The sequence below is a fragment of the Ursus maritimus genome, unplaced genomic scaffold, assembly GCF_017311325.1.
Source record: "Ursus maritimus isolate PB19 unplaced genomic scaffold, ASM1731132v1 scaffold_17, whole genome shotgun sequence".
NCBI classification, from domain to species: Eukaryota; Metazoa; Chordata; class Mammalia; order Carnivora; family Ursidae; genus Ursus; species Ursus maritimus.
Window position 1 is genome coordinate 55,811,606 of NW_024424119.1, and position 22,537 is coordinate 55,834,142.

The 22,537-nt window shown below is 43.5% G+C and overlaps 1 protein-coding gene across 2 annotated transcripts in view; it reads right to left on the reverse strand.

Moving 5' to 3' along the window:
• The window catches only part of MED27 (mediator complex subunit 27), a 197,084-nt gene that overhangs the window by 117,117 nt on the left and 57,430 nt on the right, over positions 1 to 22,537 (reverse strand). For both annotated transcript variants that reach the window (XM_008698681.2, XM_040632102.1), the window contains exon 3: positions 14,334 to 14,464. In XM_008698681.2, coding sequence (XP_008696903.1) covers positions 14,334 to 14,464 — 131 coding nt within the window. The remainder of the gene's footprint in view (positions 1 to 14,333; positions 14,465 to 22,537) is intronic.

Here is a 22,537-nt window from a genome sequence, read left to right on the forward strand (position 1 = left end):
TGTGGTGCATGCCATGTCGTGGGGGGAGGGGGGGTGCAATCTAATGAACAAGAAAAAATGGGATTTCTGGTGAAGAAAAGGAAAAGGATTTTGAAGGCTTTGCTTACTTATTTCAATTATTTTATTTTACATTTCCCAAGGTGCTCAAGCCCACCAAAAAAACAAAACAAAACAAAACAAAACAAAACAACCTCAATCAAATTTTTTCTATGTCAGATAGGAAAAGAACACCTTTCTAGAGCTCCTGTGCTTGGGATTTATGTTGGCTTAATGATACGACAAAAATGAAGTGGAACTACTTAAGACCGTGCAGAAGTCACGAGGGTACTGTCTCTGGGGCACTGAGACACAGGTGTAGGAGTAGGTGAGTGGGGCTAGGGTTGGAGAGGGAACCAGTTACTGAATTTGTAGCGTAAGAACCCTTAAGTTTCTCCTCTGGGGACAGTAAGCCCCAGGAGGTCTAACTCTGTGTGGGGAGTCGGGGCAGCTACACAGAGAGAAAGCCCCTGGAGCCAAGAGCTTTTTGGAAGAACCGTGAGAGATCTACGTAGGGATACCTCTGCCTGAGCCCCAGAGACAGCAGAGTAAGAAAGCTGGAAGGGCAAGAGAAGCTTCAGCTCAGGAATGCACAAGGGAGTTCATCTGTGGGCAGGGCACACAGGGCAATCCCAAAAGGCTGTCCTATCCTATTTTCATGTGTCCACCATGATTAGAAATTGGGGTCTTCTACAGTTTGATCTGAGACTCAAGTCTGGTAATGTTTCTCATGGTTACTAAAGAGTTAAAAACAAGGTTTCTAGGGACAAAGATGAGAGGGGTAAGGGAGAACAACTGTGAGGGGTGACCTGCCTTGGAAGGAGCACCAGAGAAGGGGCCTGCATCTCGGGCCCACTTTCACAGCAGTTTTCCAGTCTCCCACTCACATCATGGCACCCATGGATGATGGCATTGACAGGACCCTGTGCGTCTCTTCACCTTTCTGGGAGGTGGGCTCCAAGAGAAGAGCTGGGCAGAAGAGTGAGGGTGCAGGGGTGGTCTTACGCAGCAGGTCCAACTTCTGTCTTCATGGCTTCTTGCCTCTGCCCCTTCCTGTTGTCTCTTTTTTGGGGGTACCAGGTAGCAGGCCTGTCGTAGGCCATTCCACTAGGAGACACCAGCATTGTATTTAAGTCTATTTATGGGAAATTTCATATTTTCCAAGTCCAATCCTCCAGGGAGCCCTTCTTGGTTGCCTAGGGCCAATTTTATGTCCTTCTTTTGGGCCCGAATGGCCTCTTTGTCTGTCCAGGACACTCTAAGTTCCTTAAAGGAAGGTTTATTCAACCTTGACCTTATCCAGTTCCTAGCATTATGGAGATTAGATTTTATCTGTTGAATTTTAAAAGTTAATAAAAGGCAGAGCAGGCTGCAAGTAAATACCAATTAAAGATAAAGAACAGCAAGAGGCTAGACTCTGGCAGATGGAAGACAAGTCCCCCTACCAGAAAAATCAGGACGAACTAAATTAAAAGCCTGTCCCAGCACCAACCAACTCTAGACTCACAGCTGTGACACAGGTGTAAGAAAGAAGATGAACAAGGTGGAGAAACACCATGGAACATTCAGGGAAAATCTGGAAGGTTTGGACTCCCAGGTGCTCCAGTCTTTGACTACTATTTCCTCTGAATTCCCCACAGCAACTGGTGGAATGATGAGCACACAGGAGATGTTTTACAAATACTCACCAATCAATCAATATGCAATAACTTACCTACCACAGAATCTACATTAAGACCTTTTCAAAGCCATCAAAGCACCTTTCTCAAAAGTACCTCCTCAGGTAGCAGGCCTCGCCCTTTTTTCTGCACTTCGCCAAAGATATACAGATGGCAAATAAGCACGTGAAAAGAAGCTCAACATCATTAGTCACTACAGAAATGCATGTTAAAACCACAACGCAATACCACTACATACCTCTTAGAATGTCTAACATTAAAAGACTGACCACACCAAGTGCTGGTGAGGACGTGGAGCAACGAGAACTACTATCCCTTTGAAAAAGTCTGGCAATTTCTTAAAGTGTTAAAAACACACCTACCACATGGCCTAGATACTGTATTCCTAAGTGTTTACCCAAGAGAAAGGAAAGCATATGTCCATACAAAGATTTGTTAGTGAATATTTATTTGTAATAGTTCAAATACTAAAAACCACCCAAATATCCAGCAACAGATGAATGGGTAAACCAAGTGTGGTCATATCCATTCAATGGAACGCAATACGGCAGTCAAAAGAAATGATCTACTGACACATGCAACAACACAGATGAACCTCAAAATCATTATGCCGAGTAAAAAAGTCCCATTAAAAAAAGTGTATCTTATATGACTCCATTTATATAAACTTCTAGAAAAATGTAACCTAATCTACGGTGACAGAAGCAGCCCGGTGGTTACCTGGGGATAGAAGTGCGGAGTGAGCGGAATCAGAGAGAGGCATGAGGAAACTTTTGGGGTGAAGAATATGTTCATTATCTTAATAATGGTAAGTAAGGCAATAATTTCACAGGTACATACATATGCCAAATTTTATACACTCTGAACAGGTACAATAAAGCTGTTGAAAATGTAAGACAAAAAGACTACACATCAGATTTGCAACAAACTGAATTGTGTAGTTCTGATTGACATAAATAAATTTAAAAGTGTCTTTAATGACAATGCAACACGCTTAAAGATACTAATCTAACTAGAGGGACCAAACCACAATATAAAATAAAATATCTATTGAAAAGAGAAAAGTAAAACATTACCAGACTGTCTTTTCCGTGGACCCAAGGGTCACAAGCTAAAACTGGTCACGGAAACATACTGGCAGCACTGGGCACATCTGAGAGCTGATGAGGAACCAACCAAGTTAGGATCCACCTTCTTCTGAGTTTTAAATTCTAGCAGGTTCCCATCTGTGGCATTAAGCCATAAGCGATAAGTTCCACCAAGTCTCCCCACAATAGTCATTCCCCCTTACCTAGAGATGTTCTGATGATGGGTTTCCCAGATCCCCCCAACCCTGGAGTGTTCCTTACACCCTCCCCCCCCCCCACCCAAAGCACCGGTTCTGAATCTCAGACGCAAACAGGAAGCTTCCTGTGAGCTGTTTAACCGTAACAATGACGGGGCCTCGCCCTGTGAAGAGCTTCCCATATGATTCTAAGGTGCGCCAGGGCTGCGAATCACTGCTTGAGAGGCCCCCTCGTCTCCAGAGAATGGTGGGGTCCCCAGATGTGGCTGGCTGGTCCCCCCACTTGGGAGCCCGTCAAGTGCACTAACGCCTACCTCGTTTGACTGCCCTCTACTGCACTTTTTCCAAATTGAAGGTTGGTGGCAACTCTGCATCCAGCAAGCGTATCAGTGCCAGTTTTCCAACAACATTTACTCACTTCATGTCTCTGTATCACATTTTGGTAACTCTTGCAATATTTCAAGCTTTTTCAGTAACATTATATTCGTTACAGTGATCTGTGATCAGTGATTACAACTCGCTGAAAGCTCAGATACTAGTTAACATTCTTTAGCAATAAAGTATTTTTTAATTAAGGTATGTGCGCTGTTCTTAGATAATAATGCTATTGCACACTTAACAGAACTACAGTATAGTGTAAACATAATTTTTATATGAACTGGGAAACCGGAATTTTCATTTGATTCACTTTATTACAATACTCACCTTACTGCGGTGGTCGAGAACCAAACCTGCGCTATCCCTGAGGTATGCCTGTACTACCCAGCTAGCAGGATGTCCCCAGAGTGAGAATGACCTTGACAGCTCATCTCAAGGACCAGCAGGCCTGAGCTCAGAGCTTAATCTAGGCTGAGAAACTGCTTCCGAAGAGAAAGACAATGACTACACAAATTTGGGGAGATGATCCACCTACCGTCCCAGGAAGCTAGAAGGAGGTATAGTCTCAGCTGAAACACGTTTTTTTTTTCATATCTTCTTATTAAAAATTCCTGAATGAGGATTATCAGAGTGACCAGTATCACCTGATCAAAATCCACCCTGCCCTAAAAGCCTCAAGCTAAGAGACAAAGCCACTTCCTACTCACGCCTGTTCTCGTGCCACTGAGGTCACTGTACTTGTGAGAGCTTACAGAACAGTTTCAGCACAGGCGAACAGAGAAAGTGGATCACTGCTTCTCGATCACTTATAACCCCAAAGAGGGACTTTCTGGGCCAAAATCTATGGGTTACTAATAGCCTACATGGCAGAGAGAGAGAGAGAGAGAGGTACACATCAAGAGACCACCAAAATTACTTTCCATTAAGAAAGAACAGAAAGACTTAAAAAAAAGAGTTTCAGTTCCCAACAGAGTTACATGGGAATGACATAGTACGAAATATTAACAATCCAGAGACTCTGGCTCTTTGTTATGCAAAAATGGATTTAAGAAATCCAAAGAGGGGAAAAAAAGATCCAGCTTCTATCTGATGAGCCGTACTACACAACCACCCATTTCTTCTCTTCCTTCGCCAGTAATGGCCAGAGTGATGTCATAACCACACTAGACAGCTGTCTTCCTGGATAAAATCACCTTGTAAAGGAGAAATGCAATTAGCGGATACAATGAAATATAATTTTTAAACTGATTCTGCAGGCTGCCACGTTTGACTTGGCGCTTAATGGCCAAGTTCTTTATTATAGTTTTCTATTTTATGCAACTTCTCTTTGATTCAGTATCTGTGGAAGACACTGCGACTTAAATCCTAGTCTATGTCACACCAGATCTGAGATAAACATGGGACAGATGAGCTGAGAGTGAGGCCAGGACCAGAACCAGGCAGTAATGGGCTGAAGTGCCACCAAGATGGGCAGGGAGGCTGGACCAGCAGGGCTCCTCCCCAACTCTTTCTGCCGGCCTCCTCTGGTCTCCCTCCTCAACGCCTGGCAGATTCTATCCACTCCTGAGACTTCCGCTACCCCCACCTAAGGAGCTGATTACCAAAACTATATCTTCAACAAAATCCAAGTTCCAGACCTATATTTTAAAAACACTCATCGTGAAAATGTTCAAATACACACAAAAGTAGCTCATCAACAGTATTATGCTCTCTTCCCCCAGTTTCAACAGTTAGTAGCTAGTTTTACCATATTCTCCCCACCCCCATCCCTGCCCCAACACACACACTTCTGAGAAAGGGGAGGATGGAGTATCTTAACACAGGTCCATCATATCATTTTACTTAAGACCTATGAGCTCCTCCAACTTAACATGCTTCAAACGAACTCATTTTGTTTCTCCTGTTTATAGACAGCATGTCTTCTGCATTTTTGGAGTTCCAGCCTGACTGAGCAAACACCTAGCCTGTAGAAAGTGCTTGGTCAATGCTTACGAAGTGACAAGTATACACACACACACACACACACACACACACACACACACACAGTAGGGGACCAGACAGCAGGAAGCAAAGGTCCAGACGGACGGTCTAGCTAATAAGACAGGATCCAGGACTTCCTACTGGCTTCCTGCCAGGGGCCAGCACTTCTGAGTATGGAAACCCTCTGGCTGAAGCAGGACAGCAAAGTAGTTCTGTCATTGGAAAGTATGACAATCCTGACAAGCTACAGCTTTCAGCGTGTGGCTATTAGCAGAACTAAATATGGTTCTCTCAAGGGGAGAAAAGGATCTTTTACAACATATATGCTAATGAAGCACAACGACATAGAGCATTTAAAACAAAATGTCCCTATATTTATTCTCCATAGACAGATTTTTACATTAATATTTATGAGGGATTCCTCGTTTATTTCTCCCAGAGATTTTTCTCCTGCCCAAAGAGAGGGGATAAAAGATAAGTAACATGAACCAATTATCTTTTAAACAGCTACAAAGGACTACCTTATGTATCCGCATTCTGCTACTTGATTAATCTTCCTAACATACCACTTTTTCACACATCGGCCCCTGCTCATGAGCCCCCAGGGCCTGCCGCTCCCCGAGGGAACACACTGCAAGGCCTTGGCCTGGCTTGCAGATCTGCTTGCTGCCCAAGCCTCCAGATCCAAGCCTATCCATGCTCACTCAGCAGGGCCAGACTGGCACCGCCAAACCTTCGCCCGGAGGTATTCCTGTCGGTCCAAATGGCACCTGCTTCCCAGCCATCTAAACACCCAAGGCTTACACCTTCAACTTACTGAGAGTCAGGAGCAGTAAACATCCTGCAGAAAGATGTTCTCAGCCAGCAGGCGTGGGGTTGGAGGGGCGCAGAGGGGAACTAGCCTGCAGGACGTGCTCGTTCAGCCTTCAGTGCCTGAGACAAGGCCAGGAAGGAGAGGAGAGGCGGGGGCCCCAGTTCCCAAGGATTTTCCACTCTAACCAAAACACAAGACAGACAGTGAGTGGCAAACGCCACAGAAGAGCCACAAAGTCAAGTGTCACAGCAGTTATGAGTTGAAGGTTTCTTTCTGCCCAGTCACTGGACCACATTTTTCTTTCCCCAGTCAGTGCCAGACTGAGAGACACACTTCCCTTCTCTACCTGCCAATAACACAAGCACATGAACACACGAGAAAGGACACTGCAAGAACCATTACTGAGTGTGCCTCCTCCGAGCCCCCAAACGAGAGACACTCTGAGGAACGAGGAGGGTGAGGCAACAGGGTGGACTGGACATGCAGGAAGACTCTTCTGCACTGTTGGCCTCGAAACACCTTCGGATTCTATTTCAAGGCAAATGGAAAACAAATGCGGGCAGCAACAATAAAGCAGAGGGAGCAAATGAAACGGTGCTTGGGCAATTAAACTTTTACAATGCAATCGGACAAGGCCCGGGCTCTTCCCGGCCCACGCTGCACAGAGCTCTGACCGTGGAGGGTTTCTTTCCGTCCCTGTCAAGCTGGCCTGACCACGGTTCTCCCCCCTTTCCTAGTCACAATCATAAACTGTACAAGAGTCCAGCACACTCGTTTCTACCAGCCTTTTAACCTTTGTAAGGAAACTGGCTGAAACTAATAGGCTGAAAATAATTTTGTTGACGAAACAGAGGGAGACAACGAATTACAGGATTGAAGATCCGCGTGCAGGTAAGGTAACCCCTGCTATGTGCTCATTCCTATCCAAACTCAGGACCCCAAAGAGACGTGGACACATTTTTCTAAGATGGGGACGGTACCTCTCACCGTTCCTGGAGGCAGCACCAATCTTGTAGGGAAAAGGCAAGAGCAGCACTGAGTCAGACAGCTTAAACACGACTGGTGTGAATAAATGAGCTTCTGCCGTGCCGGTTATTGGAAACTGATCTCTTCCTTATTAATATGGTCCCGCAATGGAGACAAAGATTTCTCCATGTTCTAGAATGCAAACAATGTTTTAATCTTTAATTATATTCTCAATTTCAACTCTTCTGGAGAGTTACAGCCACCAAGGCCTGGGATTATTTCTTTATTACACAGCCTCTCAGTGGTATTTAATGAATATTGTTACTTAATACTTGCCGGTTGGGGAAAGAAGGATTTAGTGAGTTCCTACTCAAGTTTTGATGACTTTTCCGAAGTTCTCTATTTCCTTTTGGGGACACTCCGTACGGGCAGCACACTTGCTCTGCTCAGCAGCCCAAGCTCGGGAAGAGTCAGCCTGTGGAATGAGCATCCCTGAAGAAAGGGACTCAAGGTACAATGCTCTGCGTTTCTAAAGCTCGTGGCAATGAACCCATGTGCTCCTCGTTCATGGTTTACTCTGCTGGTCTGCTCAGAGGCAAACTAAACTCCAACAAATAGAGATGCCAAATATTCTTTTCAGGGCTCCCATCATCATCTCATTGAAGAATTTAATATAAACTTATCAGCATAGAACCAAATTCTGCCCTCAACCAAATACCAAGATCCTCATGAGGCAAAACAAAGCTCAGGTAATCAGGAAGAAAACGAGGTCCCTGCAAGGAAGTACGTCCGCAGTCACTACTCAAACACCTGTAGCAAGGTTTTTGTAATGGCACAGCGACTATAGAAGCCTGGAGTTTCATACCTGTGTGGCCAAGGGGAAAAACACGTTAAAAAAAAAAAAGTCTTGAAAATTAGCAACAGAAAAGATAATGTCGTAATGGCCAGGAAGCTACAGGAAGAGGCTCTGGGTTTACTGCACTTCGTCCTGGCAAACATTCTCCTTGCTCGGTTTGAACATCAACGACCACGAGAAGCTCCCACCCTCATTCATCACTATCACCAAGGACAGATTTATGCCACTGCTTTGCTCTCCGTGATTCCTGTTGGTTTCACATTAAGCAAAAGACAACATGAGCCTCTGCCTTTCAAGAGCACATCTTGGAAAGAATCCAATCATCTGTATAAGCACCGTGTGTAATTTCAAGTCGATGATCTTCCTGGGAATTAGTGTGCAAGGCAGTGGCAGAAAATGAGCCTCTGTCAGTTAAACTCCCATAGCCAAATTAGAAGCCCTACCGAAGGCAATCTGTTGTTCAAACACTGGAACCCCGAGGTGCACGCGCCGTGTCATTATCCCTGCTACCTCCTGAACTGGTGGCATTTCTTTCCAGCAACACTTGTCCTGCATGCTGTTTTTGTGGTGGTGTTTTTGTTACTCAAACCTGAGGTAGGTCATCCAAGAACAGGAGCATGCAGACTCCGTGCACTCTGAGAGGTGGTAGATAATACTGAAACAGATGCAAAATGTTGAGGAAATGGTACTGGAAGACTCCACAGAACATCGAGGAATACTACTCAGTGATAAAATGGAATGAGCCACTGACACATACAAAATAAACGAATCTCCAAAATTGAGCAAAAGAAACCGGAAAGAAAATATGTTCCGCAGGACTCCATTTACGTGGCGTTCTAGAAGAGGCAAGAACAGGGTATAGGGATAGAAATTAGAACAGTGGTGGCCTGATCGAGCAACTGGAGCGAAGTAGAGTCAACTCTTTTCAGGAGTCCTGCTGTCAAGATGAGAGAGGGGAGCTGGGAGCTGGAAGAAAGGGGAGTATGAGCCAGGTGTTCCCATGGGAGAAGGGTATGGGTAAGCGTGTTTGCGTACTACCAGGAATGAGCCAGGAGAAAGCGGAATCCTGAAGGTGTGGGAGAGAGAAGAGACCAGAGGACGAATGGCTTGGAGTAGCTGACAGTGTGGGCCTAGTGGGGAAGAGGAAGGGCTGTCCCTAGCTGGGATCATGGACAGTGCCCAACTGACTACAGGACAGGTAGCCTATGAAAGGAAAAGTGCCCTTAATTGAGCTGGCAGGACCCTTTCACAAAGGATAACAAGAGACAAAAGAAACCTCCTGTCCCCACAACTTTCAGGGGACGGGGTAATACTTTTAAAAATAAGCTTTCTGTAGAACAATTTTTGCCCTCGAATCTAAATGAGATGTATGTGTGCAAAGTAAGAACATGCAAGTACTCGCTTGCCTCGCTGCCCAGAGCCAGCACTTCATCAGGCCACTGCCAGGTGTCCCAGGCCGTTCGGCTTGCCGATATGGATCAAAACCGTATCCCATGTTAACAGAAAAGCATGCTGAACGATGAGTCGTGAAGCTGAGACTGCTATCTAAGAGAGCACAAGTAAACATGGCCACATCCGACATGTATTAAATACACAGATATCTCAATAGGCAACTTGCAGATCAATCAAGTAAGACAGCCACTCTCAGCTGATCTCATTCCTACAAGGGTCAAAAGCCTGCTGATGTTTAAACAGGAACAGGGGACATGGCTCCTTTCTGAAAACAACAGGACCCTTTCCGTAACAGACTCGAAATGAACACTGGGGAATCAGAGGAATGAGGCGGCTTCGTCAGTCAGCCCTCTGAATGCTAACACGTGACAAAAGATCGTTCATCACGAACAGCATCTCTGTCTTCTTACAAGCTTCTTTGGAGACGCAGAAAGATATGAATCATTAATCTCATGAATCACTAATCCTATGGGAACTCAGGGGAGAATCAGGGTCTTCAAAGACTACTACTGTTCAAGCCAACTGCATTTAAAAAACAAACACACCGTACCAATCTCCTGCATTCTTGCCATGCCTGCGGTCTCGCACACTTAGGCAGAGCCAGTGGTTTTGTTGTGGCAGACTTACTGCCACCCAAATGCTGACACAAGCCAATGCGGAAGCCCATCTGTCACTGCATCAACAGAGTTCCACAGGAGGCTCCGTATGGAGCCCGGCACTGGTCCTCCACTGGCTTCCTCCACTGAGAAATAAAACCTTTCCTTAGAATCCTGTAAGCCTATGCGAGAAGCATCAAGCTCTCTTAATAAAGTCAAGCTTCCATCCTTCACCTGGCAGTGGAGAAATTCACTGAAGTTTGGCGAGGCCTCCCTAAGTGTGGATCTCTCTCAGCGCCCTGCCTGTGGCCTTCTTGAGCACTTTGGGATCATGTCATTAGGACTTGGCACACATTACTAGGACTCCCTGCTACTTGTTTGTTCCTGTTTCTGCTCAGAGCTTCTTGAAAGCTAAAATTCTACCTTCTGCATCTCCAAATCCCCAGCACAGTGCATAGGACCAAACACTTGTAGGCCCTGAGTAAATATTTGCTGAATAAATAAGTGAATGGGGCTTACAGGCTCAGCCATTCTTCCCTCTGTGCAATGACTCTCCTCATTGGCAACTACAGTGGTTTTAAAAAAAAAATCCACAAATTCTTTGACAATCCTTCCTTCAAAAGGGAGAGCCTCATCCCCTCCCCTTGAACATCAGTCAGACTTAGTGACTCATTTCTAACCAACAGAATGGGGTGGAATGGATGATGTGTCTTTGGAGGCTAGGTCATAAGAAGGATTGGCTCCGCCTGGCTCTTATTTTCTTAGATGGCTTGCTCTGGGAGAAGTTACCCAAAGTCATGAGGGTACTCAAGCCTCCTGGGGAGAGGGACTGAGGTCTCTTGTCAACAGCCAGCACCACCTTGCCTGCTGTGTGAGCGAGCCACCCTGGACAAGACCTTCAAACCTCAGTCCAACCTTAAGATGATTCCATTTCTGGCTGATACCTGATTGCGATCTTCTGAGAGACTGAGCCAGAACCACCCAGCCAAGCCACGCTCAGATTCCTGAGCCACAAAAAATGTGAGAGATCATGTTTACTGTTGTCAAACCGCCACGTTTTGGGACGATCTGTTATGCAGCAATAGATGACTAATGCACCGTCCTGGAGGGTTTGGGTGTTGTTTTATAAGGGATTTCCTTAATGACAATGTTAGCCTATGCTCATGTCATGCTTATAATAAAAATTTTGTAATTAGCAGTGTTCTACAGAATACAATCATAACACGGCAGATGAATATGCAAATTGAAATGTTCCATAGATAAAATTACACTACCTTCAAGTCTAACAACTACGTTCAATAAATGTTGAGATGTGATACAGAACATTACAATACAATCCTTTTTGGAGGTTGTTTCTTGTTTTTAAACATATATGCATAGAAAAAGTCAAGAATAACATCCATCAAAACCTTACCAATAAATAAAATCTTTAAAAAAAAACAAAACCTTACCAATAACTTTCTCAGCGTGACATGGTATTATTATGTTTTCCTTTCGTGTCATCTTTGGTTTGTTCAAGGTCTATAATATGTATATATTACTAGTGGCCTATGTTTTAATTTAAAATTTTTTTATGGTTCAATTAGTCCAGCAGCTACGTCTTGCGGTATTTCTATTCCTGACTCCAACACAATTAAGAAGCACATAGTAGGTGTTCAATAAAAGTGCACTGAATGTCCTTTAGCTATAGATCCTGCCTACTGGACAGGTCTCTGAAGGGATCCAGGATAGCGTGAGCCCCAAAAGCTCAATGATGTGAAAAGGCAGCAGTCAATTTTCACAGGAAACAGGCTACTAAGTATAGGAAATCATTCCGACGTTGTATTCTTAGGACACAGTAACCACTTTTCTCTTTGAAACTAAGTATTTTGAGTGATTTATTATAAATTTATAATGACAGTTGTGAACACCTCCTTTTTTTTTTTTGGCATGAGAACAGAGTCTGTTGATTGCCTTGGTGCTTAAAATAGTTTCTAAGTGTCCTCATAATAGCATGTCACCTGTAAACAGGTTTCAAGCCAATGCAAATGAACAAATGGTGAACAGATGGACTAAGAGCTGACTTTTGTCAAGAGAGAGTTAGCAACAAACACTTTTTGGCTCCAGTCTTATGGGACCATTAGAAAGTCTTTCACTTCTCGCCAAACACCTTGCCTCAGTAGACAATCCATGCAGGGAAAATGACAAGTTACAAGGCCCATTAGACTTTGGAGAGCTGAAAGTTGGAGATCTGCAGAATCACCAAATCAACATACAAGAAACAACAGATAATGTTCCTTCAGGAGCCTTCTACCAAACAGTGAAAACTCTCTGCTTTGCATCAAAGTGTCTGAAAAACGTGCACCTGTGCATGTAGCAGGGAGAAAATAACTTGTTGGAAGCCAGTTGGTTATGCTCATCTTCTGGAAGCAAATGTTAATTGTGAAGAAAACCTGAAAATCATAGAAATGGTGGTGCGAGTGTCCAGCAACAAGGGAAAAGATCCCCAGAGGCATCCTCCGTGACCTCCCAGCTCTCCGCTGGCCTCTCTCCACCTAATGTCACCTCCTTGGAGAGGCCTTCTTTGACCACCCGATCTAAGCAGTTTCCCCAATCCCATCCCTTACTACCCTATGTGTTCCTTTCTAAGCACCTATCATAACCAGAAATTATTATATTAATTTGTTTAAGGGTGCTTTTGGGGGGGGGCCTTTTCCCCCTCCAAACAAAAAGCTTCAGGAAGATGGGACCACATCTGTGTTGCTCATTGTTGTATCCCCACAGCCTAGGACAGTCCCTGGCAGATAGCAGGTACAATATTTGTTAATCAAACAGAAAATAAGTGAGATCTTGCATAAAGGCAAACAACTGAGTTCTCACCTAGAAACACTCCTCTGGACTGGAATTTTTAAAATATACAGCTGATCCCTGAACGACACGAGTTGGAAGTGCACAGGTCCACCTATACGTGATTTTTTTTTCAATACAGTACTATAAATGTATTTTCTCTTCCTTAAAATTTTCCTAATAACATTTTCTTTTTTCTAGCTTATTTTATTATAAGACTAGAATATATAATACATTTAATATGCAAAATACATGTTAGTCGACTGTTTATGTTATCTGTAGGCTTCCAGTCACTCTTAGGCTATTAGTTGTTAACTTTGGGGGGAATCAAAAATTATACACAGATCTTCGACTGTGCCCGTGATCCCCGCATTGTTCAAGGTGTCAACTGTAGTTTGTAACTGAGGATGTAACCAAAAGAGGGTACAATAGGAGGGCAGGACAGGCTAGGGAATGTGTCTAAAGTCCCAGCCAAGCCATCTGGGAGTCCTGCCTCGCTCAGGGAAGTGTGTGCACTCACAGAGAAGCTATCAGCAAAGACTGGTGTGTTTGCATTTCCGATTCCACACAGAGTGAGCCTTGGCCTTCATCTGCTGGAGCTTCTAGCACAAAATAACTCAATAGGTAAAAGGATGAATCCCTTGTGGCATGCTCGAAAGAATATTACACAGCAACAACAACAACAACAAAAACCCAAACAACCTAGATGAATCTAACAGACATTATGCTGAGTGGAAAAGAACTGATAACAAAAGATTACATATTGCGTGACTCCAATGATGTGAAGTTCAAGAACAGGTAAAAATCAATCGTTCAAAGAAAGTGGAACAGTGTTAAACCTGGGTAGGGAGGTAGCACATGTACAGACTGGGAACACGGGGAGGAGCCCTCATGGGATTCTGGAAGCGGTGGCCACGTGGTCTGGTCTGGGTGGAGCTACATGGAAGTGTGCACATGTGAAAACAATCACCGAGCTGTACATTTCTGAACCTCACAGTATCTCTTACCTCTCCTACTAGGAAAAAGAAGAACTCACATTTTATGAGTTTAAAAGAGAACGAGTGAGTCTAGCACGACTCAAATCCCAGCTCCCCCGGATTCTCTAGGTGGCCCACAGCTTATCAAAATGTGCTCCTCAGCTGTCTCATCGGTTAAATAAGGACAACCATACTTAGGCTCTGCCAACTCTGGGAATGTGACAAGGAAATAAAGGAAAGGCTACGAGGTATCTTTAAATCCTAGGTGGAAAAGTCACACACAAAATACGCCAATTATGAAGCGTATCATCACTGCTTCACTTAAGATCTATGCAAAAGATGTGACCTGCGTGCTGGGTTTCTAATTTTAGCAGGTACCCTGGCAAAAGGAAGAACAGTCTCACAAAAAATACCTTTCCATTCACCGAAAACAAGCACCAAGGAGAGTTCACCCAGGACAAAAGAACTGTTTCAAACCCATTACTCACTGAGGTGGTAAGACAAGAGTCGTGGGCTGAGCCTTCGGTCTCCGTTTAGCAGATACTCCCATCTGGTTAGCAGAGCGTTTCAAGGACTGTTGATTCAAAAGGCCAGACGCCAGACCTGCATGGTACTGCAACTGCACAGACAGAACAAAAGGGGAAGAGAAATACCGTTTGGTAAACGCAGGCCAAGGGGTATGAAACTATCAATACTTGATGTATCTTACCCCTTAGAACATTTTAAATCACGTCAAATGCAGTGGCTAACATTTTGCTTCAAGGAATGTATTTGTAAAGAGCTACTGAGACAAACGGGAAAAGCAGTGTGGACAAGGTTGTTCATCACAGCATTACGTAATGATGGAGAACCGGGGACGACCTGAACACCCAACAGTAACTGGGAATTTGGTTAAGATACGGAAAGAAATTTGAGACATCACTTTGTTGAATAAAAACCAAAAACAGGTTACACTATAAATGGAGAGACACTTAAAAAGACGGTCTCTTAAACGTTAACAGTAATAGGGGCACCTGGGTGGCTCAGTGGGTTAAGTATCCAATTCTTGGTTCTGGCTCAGGTCGTGATCTCAGGGTTGTGAGAATGAGCCGCGTGTCAACTCCACACTCAGTGGGGAGTCTGCTTGGGATTCTTTCTCCCTCTTTCTCTCTCTCTTCCTCTGCCCCTCCCCCCACTTGCGCTGTCTGTCTCTCTCTCAAATAAATAGAATAAGATCTTGAAAAAAATAAAATGTTAATAGTATATTCCTAAGTAGCAGAACTTGAGTAATTTTTCTTTCTTCTTTATTTTTCACTACTATTTCATATATGCTTTATATAAATGGTTTTTTAAAGCCTACGTCATTTTTTATAAGAAGATCCATGGGGCTTCCTTAAAGACAAATTAGTTCTGAGAACTCTTGGTTAGAACAAAAACCACATAACTGGGTGTCTACTGCATTTCCTGGGAGCACAACATGGTCTATCATAAACATAAATGAAACACACAGTGTGGTCAGCCTCAACATTTGGAACCACTGGGCCACTGTCTTCAGTGCTGAAGATACAAGTGTCAGTCATAAGAAGCTCCTGAGTACATCTTACAACAAAGCATACGAATGGATGCAGGCTCACTGAAGAGAACAGGACGGAGAAGTGCATTTCACTCTGTATACATGTAACTGGAACAACACACACTCTCAGTGAGCTCCAGGCCTGCATCCTTTGCTTTGTTCTGGACAAACTGCTGAGCTTCGAAGTTACTCAGGACATGTCATTTTACTTCTCTAGACCTCCATTTCACTATTGGAAAAGAGAAGTAACACTGCCTAACTCTAAACCCAAGAGGATTTAAGAAAAAAAAATCCACCTTATTGAGTTACAATTTACATAAAATAAAATGCACACATTTTAAGTGTACACCTGGATGAGTTATGATAATGTCTATACCTGTGAAACTGCCACCCCAATCGAGGAACAGACAATGTCCATCACTGAAGAAAGTTCCCTTGTGCCCAATGCAGTCTGTCTCCCCCCCATCTCCTACCATCAGGATCTTTTGTTTTAAAATACAACTCATCATTCTCACTCTTTGCCAAGTGAAGCTTATATCCAATCTGACATGTGACGGTGACTGCTCTCTTTCTTTTTTAATCCCATATTTTTGTATTTTAGATCTTAAGAGTTGTCATCAATCTCTCAATAATAAAATTATCCTTGAAAGGTATCCCAATTTTGAACAGATGTAAATAAAACATTCAGACGTGAAAACGCCAAGCTAAGAATTTGGATTGAGACCATTTATAACATCCAATATGTTTCTTCTTCCCTTCTCAAATTAAGCAAGGTCCTTCAAACATTTATTCAGAATTAACTAAACATACAAATAGTAATTCACTCTGAAGCTCTGAATCAATTTCTTTTCAAAATGCTCTTTCAAGACATAGATTTCCTTTGCAGAGTCAGCTACATTACAGTTCATGGTAATGAAACTGGTGACCACCATATCAAAGGGGCTAGGCCCTGCATGCAAAGGGTAATAACATTCTGAAAAATAAATGGTTCACCTAAAGCCAGTGGGCTGTATACAAATAGAGAGAGCAAGAAAACAGAACCAACTGAAATGATCTGCTGCTTGAAAGTGGCCATAAAAATGAAGATATCCAGTGACCCAGTAAGACCGAAATGTCTGTGTTTGAAGCATCCATATTGCTTTTTAACAGGCTCTTGATTTACTTGGTCGATTTGCTGTGGGAGCCTTATGGCTGCACAATACAAGACAAAGATGTATCACATTCATAATAAAAATGGAGCTCTTCTCAGGGTGGAAAGGGGGGGGCATAATTTGGCTCTAACAACTCATCTTAGACCAATGAATTTTGTTCAAATTTGTTTTTCTCCTACAGATTTCTTAAATGGGAAATCAATGGAAGCAAGGGACAGTACAAGTTTGAAAGACAATGTTTCAAAATGTCAGCTACTTGGGTTTCGATCTTCCCCACCAGAATTTGCAATGAGTGCAATATGCACGGGGGTTTATGGAATTAAAGGGAAAGACAGCTTGGCAGGGGTCCCCTCCTGGCTCAAGGAATCGTCTCTCCTTGTGGCTCTCCTTCCTCTTCGTATCTTATTAGGGTCCGTGCAAGCTCAGCCATTCCGGCCCTGCTGACTCTTTGAGGGGAAGAGTCCTGCTAACTACGCAGAGTGGCAGGGTGGCTCTGCCCGCCTGGCATCGTTTTGATCATGTGCCCAAACAAACAAAAACCCCAAACAGCAGAAACGCATGCTAGCTGCTGTCTTTTAAAGGGTTCTTTAAAACTTCGACCATCTTGGGCACTCTCGATATACACTGTACCTCTAAGAGCACACGGAGAGGGAAGGACTCCTCTTTCCAAAAAAACAAAACCTGCCCTTCAGAGCTGACTCCTAGTGATTAAGCAACATTTGTTAATCATATATACGTATCCCAGTTTCCAGGAACACAGCTCTGACTGTCAAGATCTATAAGGGGCCCATTAAATATTTACTGAACCATCTTTATCATGGGAGAAAAGGTCAAAGTTAATAAAACTGACAGGCAGATCCCGTCCAACTGGATTTATCCATTATTTAAGCACCAAATACTCCATTCCATGAAACACAGTTTAGATCTGAAAAGACTCTTGGAAAACGTTCACTCAGCCAATGGTTCTAAAACAGCAGAAGGGAGTTCAGAGCAAATCCACAAATTAACATTAAGAACATATCACTCCCCAAAATGCTGCCATAAGTTTTCAATTACAGGTTCTGTAATATTTTCTATAAAAATATATTTCAATAAACATACTTCGCTCCAAATGTCTGTGGCATGGAAACAACTCTATTTCCAAAAAGCAACTTATCAAAGTTCTAATGCAATTTTTCTATCCAAGATCATTTCTCCACTAACTAGCAAGAATAAAATGAAAGAGGGTGAGAAAGAAAACAATCTATTCTTTTAACTGCCACCTCACACAGCTGTGGGGAATGGGAATGTTGGTGTGGTGAGCATTTATTTACTGGTAAACTGCCATTCTGTGCTAACAGCTATTTCAATGCTCTTTGGATTTAGAGAGCATTTCTCTCAGCTGCAATTTTGCTATTATTGTCAACTTCCTATTTTCTGCTATTGACCTAGGACTTTTCGGTCAGTTCTCAACCTGTAGCCCTTTCTAATCAATTACATCTACTAATTACCTCTATACCTGGGAAATCTCAACAACTCATAATGAGCTGGAAAACACCTCTGAGAATTAGGAAAACTTCAATTCACTGGGTATTTTCTTTAAAGTAACACTGTTTGGGGGCACCCGGGTGGCTCAGTCAGTTAAGCATCTGCCTTCGGCTCAGGTCACGATCCTGGGGTCCTGGGATCAAGCCCCGCGTCAGGCCCCCTGCTCAGCAGGAGCCTGCTTCTCCCTCTCCCTCTTCCCCTCCCCTGCTCATGCTTGCTCTCCCTTTCTCTCTCAAAAAAATAAACACAATCTTTAAAAAAATAAAGTAGCACTGTTTTAGCAATATTAAACAAGCAAAAGTGCCAAGGGTTACAAGGTAAGGTCGTTGTTAACTCTCCCGTGCAGACCGACCACCTCTGTAACCAGCATCCTCTTTAAAGATGTGCAACCGGACTCTGCTACTTACAAGAGCTGTGTGATCTTACACGTCTCACTTCCCTCTCCACAAAATATGCATTCTATCTTCTCCTCAGGCTCTGAAGTTTCATTCCTTTGGGTTTCTAAAGGAGTTACATGGGTATCTGGCTTCACCATAAAATGGTGACACAATGTCCCCACAACTTCACACAATAAAGCTCAACAACCCTTTCACCTGGATAGGCTCGTTCTTTATAGAATCCGCTTTAAAAGAAGTCCAGAGGGGCACCTGGGTGGCACAGCGGTTAAGCGTCTGCCTTCGGCTCAGGGCATGATCCCAGCGTTATGGGATCGAGCCCCACATCAGGCTCTTCCGCTATGAGCCTGCTTCTTCCTCTCCCACTCCCCCTGCTTGTGTTCCCTCTCTCTCTGGCTGTCTCTATCTCTGTCGAATAAATAAATAAAATCTTAAATAAAAAAATAAAATAAAAGAAGTCCAAATTTCTGAGGCCTATATTCAGTTACCTTTAGTATGTTTCAAATTACAAATAACACCACATACTGGAAGGAAACAGTATTAAAGTAAATTATAAAAAAAGGATTCAAATGCAAAGTTTCTGCCTTATATCTTGGGTTCAGAGAATCAGATGAGCAACGATGTCCTTTGGTCGGCTCTCCACTTGGCTGTCTTCCACATTGTTCTGAATGTTTCTATCTGCTCCAAGACAGAGAGAGGATATATTTTGCAATGGACAGAAGTTTGAGGAGCAAATAGAAGGAAAGTCACCATACCTATCACATTCAATATTCTAATTAAGCCAGTGGCGTTCAATTAGGTCTAGCATATAAAAGCTGAAATGTTTGCTAAAACCTCCCTGGGGTCCATGGTACAGCATCTATTCATCCCCAACATTATTCTATCCATGCCATATGGCCTGAATCCCACTTTAAGAAAACCTGACATTCAAAATTCTCAAAATTTATAAGCCAGATCAACCAAGCTTTGATTCTCCCCACTGTGAAAATCATGATCTCCTTTTCAAAGATTCACCAAAGGCTTCTTTTGGGGAGGGGGTGTTAAAAAAAAGAAAAAAAAAAAAGTTGTCCTGACCTTAAAACATAGTTCACTTTATTTTTAAAAATCACTTTATGTATAATTTCTTGTAAGTTTCTCAGAAGACCAGCAAGACAGACTGGTACTTCCGGTAACTAAACCCTTTGGGTGAGGAGTAAGACAGAACTAAGTTAAACAAATTCTGGCTGGCTTAGACAAGGGGCCCATGGGAGGGGAGGAAGAGATCAAGAGGCTACGGAGCCCCACCACCTCCTCTCCCAGTCGCTCCAGGCCAGTTTCCCTTCTCTGAGCACAGAGCTTCTGCCTGTCACTGGGACTTGGCAGCCAGGAAAGGCAGCCGTGTCTTATTTCTTGGTCCAGGAATGAAGCTAAGCTGGCTACCTGGGGAGACATTTCTTGAGGGTGCAGACCTTGTTATTGATTACTCTGCATTCGCAACAGTACCCAGGATAGTGCACTGCATACAGGAGAAGCTAATGAATTTGTCAACTGGTAAGGGAACTGGCAGATTAGTGAAACTGCTACAGCCTGGCCTGGCCTGTCACTGTAGCCAGTACAGAGAACAGAATGGCCCCATCGGACAGTCCTCTTAAGGCTGGGCACTTACAGAAGCAAGCACACTGCTTTGCAGGCTCACTGTCATAGCAGAACCACAAGGAACACCTCTTTCCTTTTATTCTAACTGCCCCAAATAGTGGGTATGTCTAAAAAAACCTCTATTCAGGCTTGAGTTCAGGAAAAGGCATCTGTAGGGACTGCACTCGGATGACTTCAAATCACAGAACTCTAATATTAGAGAAGGGCCTTGGAGACACCAACCTCCACCACCCCCCCCCGCATCTGCATTTTATAGGCGAGGAGACTCAGGCCTTAGAAGTCATTGGCCCAAGGTCACACATACCCAGAGGGGGAGGGAGGCCATTCAGGATTCACCTCCCCTGTCTTTTCCGGGAAGGGAGGGTGGGCGCTAAGCATCTTTCTTCCTGGAGGACCTGACATTTGTTACCTCTGCCAGCAGGAGAGCACAGTGACTCTTCCCAGACAAGGGACTGAGACTGTGCTCAGGGACCACGATGTTAGCTAGCATCACCGGCGTCTGCTAGCTTGTTTGCTCCCTTCACTCCGACCTCTTTTAGGTATGAGATGTCACATGTTCTTCCCTTGTACTGACTGCAGTCATGTCTCAAGTGGGGAGTTTGGGAAATTCTAAATTTTAAGGCTTTAATATCATTCATGGTTAAAAACCATGGAGAAAAGAAATCAAGAAATCATAGAAACCTCAATATGTCCAAAAATCTAAATTTTAGACTTGGCAATAACACATTAACCTTCCTGGCATCTCTGCTATTTACTGTTCTCTGATAGGGCAACTGTGCTATTGCCTAATAGGTTTTTATAAATTCTCTTACTGCCCAGGCAAGTCCATACATATAATCTGTTTTTACTTAGGGATTCTCTTTGAGAATGTGTGTAATACATCATGAGAGCAATAAGCAAGGACATTAGCCATGGAGTATTACTTCCCCCGCAGATCCCTGACCAAAACAGACAGTGCTGGTTGGCATGAGTGTGTTGAAAATCCTTCCCAGATGCAACAGAACACACCAAGCTCACAGCCCTGATCTCAGGACAATATGACACCTGGATCAAGTCACATTCCATAGAGCTGGAATATGCGGATGTGGCGGGTGGGTGGGGATGGGGGCCAATCTGAGATTCTCATGTAATCCCTATTTCCCCTAAACCATTAAACTAGAACCAATATTTGTGCAAAACCAGGAACACTTCATCGCCACTTTGAGTTGCAAGACCTTTGCCCCTCGTTATTGAAATATATTTTGTTTCTAGCTAATGAGAAAAAAACATGTATTACGATAAAGCTCTAATTCTTCTTTGGAACATAACTCTAAGGAGAGAAACAAGCAAGCCTGACTGTTATTATCTGTGCCAAGGAAAACAGCTACAGAAAAATACCATAAATCTAATTGTTTTGCTTGGGTTTTTATCTAAATATTAGATAATGGTATTAGCTTCTTTCCTTTTATCTCCTAACGCTTCTTTGAAATAGCCAGTATTAAAAAAAAAAAAAAAAAAAAAAGAAAGAAAGAAAAAAGAAAGAGAAACAACCTTAGATTTGAGCCTTGATGGGCAAATGATCTTTTTACTTGGTCAAAACAGCATCAATAAACCATAAGAAAGAAGCCTCCAATTTATTTGCCTATTTGTTCTCTACTGGAAAGCTGGGTTTCAGGCCTTTCAATTACTAGGACAGCAGGACCGGAGTCAGGGCTGTGCGGCTGCCCAACTACGGCATCATTTACATGCTAAATGCCATTTGGGTTTCTCTTCTCCTGCACATGAACCCTCAACTGTCCCAACTTCACAAACTGTCAAAGCAGCAAACAGAGAGGATGGGTAGCAACCTTTTACTTTATTACATCTCTGTAACGTTTAGGGTCATTTAGAATGGTGCTTCTGGTACATCCCAGAGCTCGCACCTTTACGAACAGGCCTTTCTCCACAACTGCTCCTATTTACACCACAGCTGTACGCATGTTATCGTACGTCAGAGATGCCAATCAGCTGGAGGGGATATCACTCATCCATCTGAGCAGATTCACTAACGAAGCAAACTGTGAATGTGGCTAAAAATGGAGGAAACTGCCAGCAAGGGGACTACTGGGAGAGGAAAAGAGTACAAAGACAAAAGAAAGCCACGAAGGAGAGAGGACAGACGAGGGTATACTAGAATCCATGCCTCCCTATCTCTGTTACTCACCTCGCACCTCAGACCAGGCTCTCAACCTGTGTGCCCCGCAAGTTTCCCACAATGCACAGGGTCATAAAGGAAGATCATATTGGAAGCTCACCTGACCACGTAAGATACAGGCAGGAAACAGAAATAGGATCCAGACAAACGTGACACTGTGTCAACGAGAGAAGGCTGACATCATAAAAGCATGGTGACAGTGAGTGAGAATGTGCCCTCTGAAGAGGGACGACACGGTGCCATCTTGTTCGCCCATCCT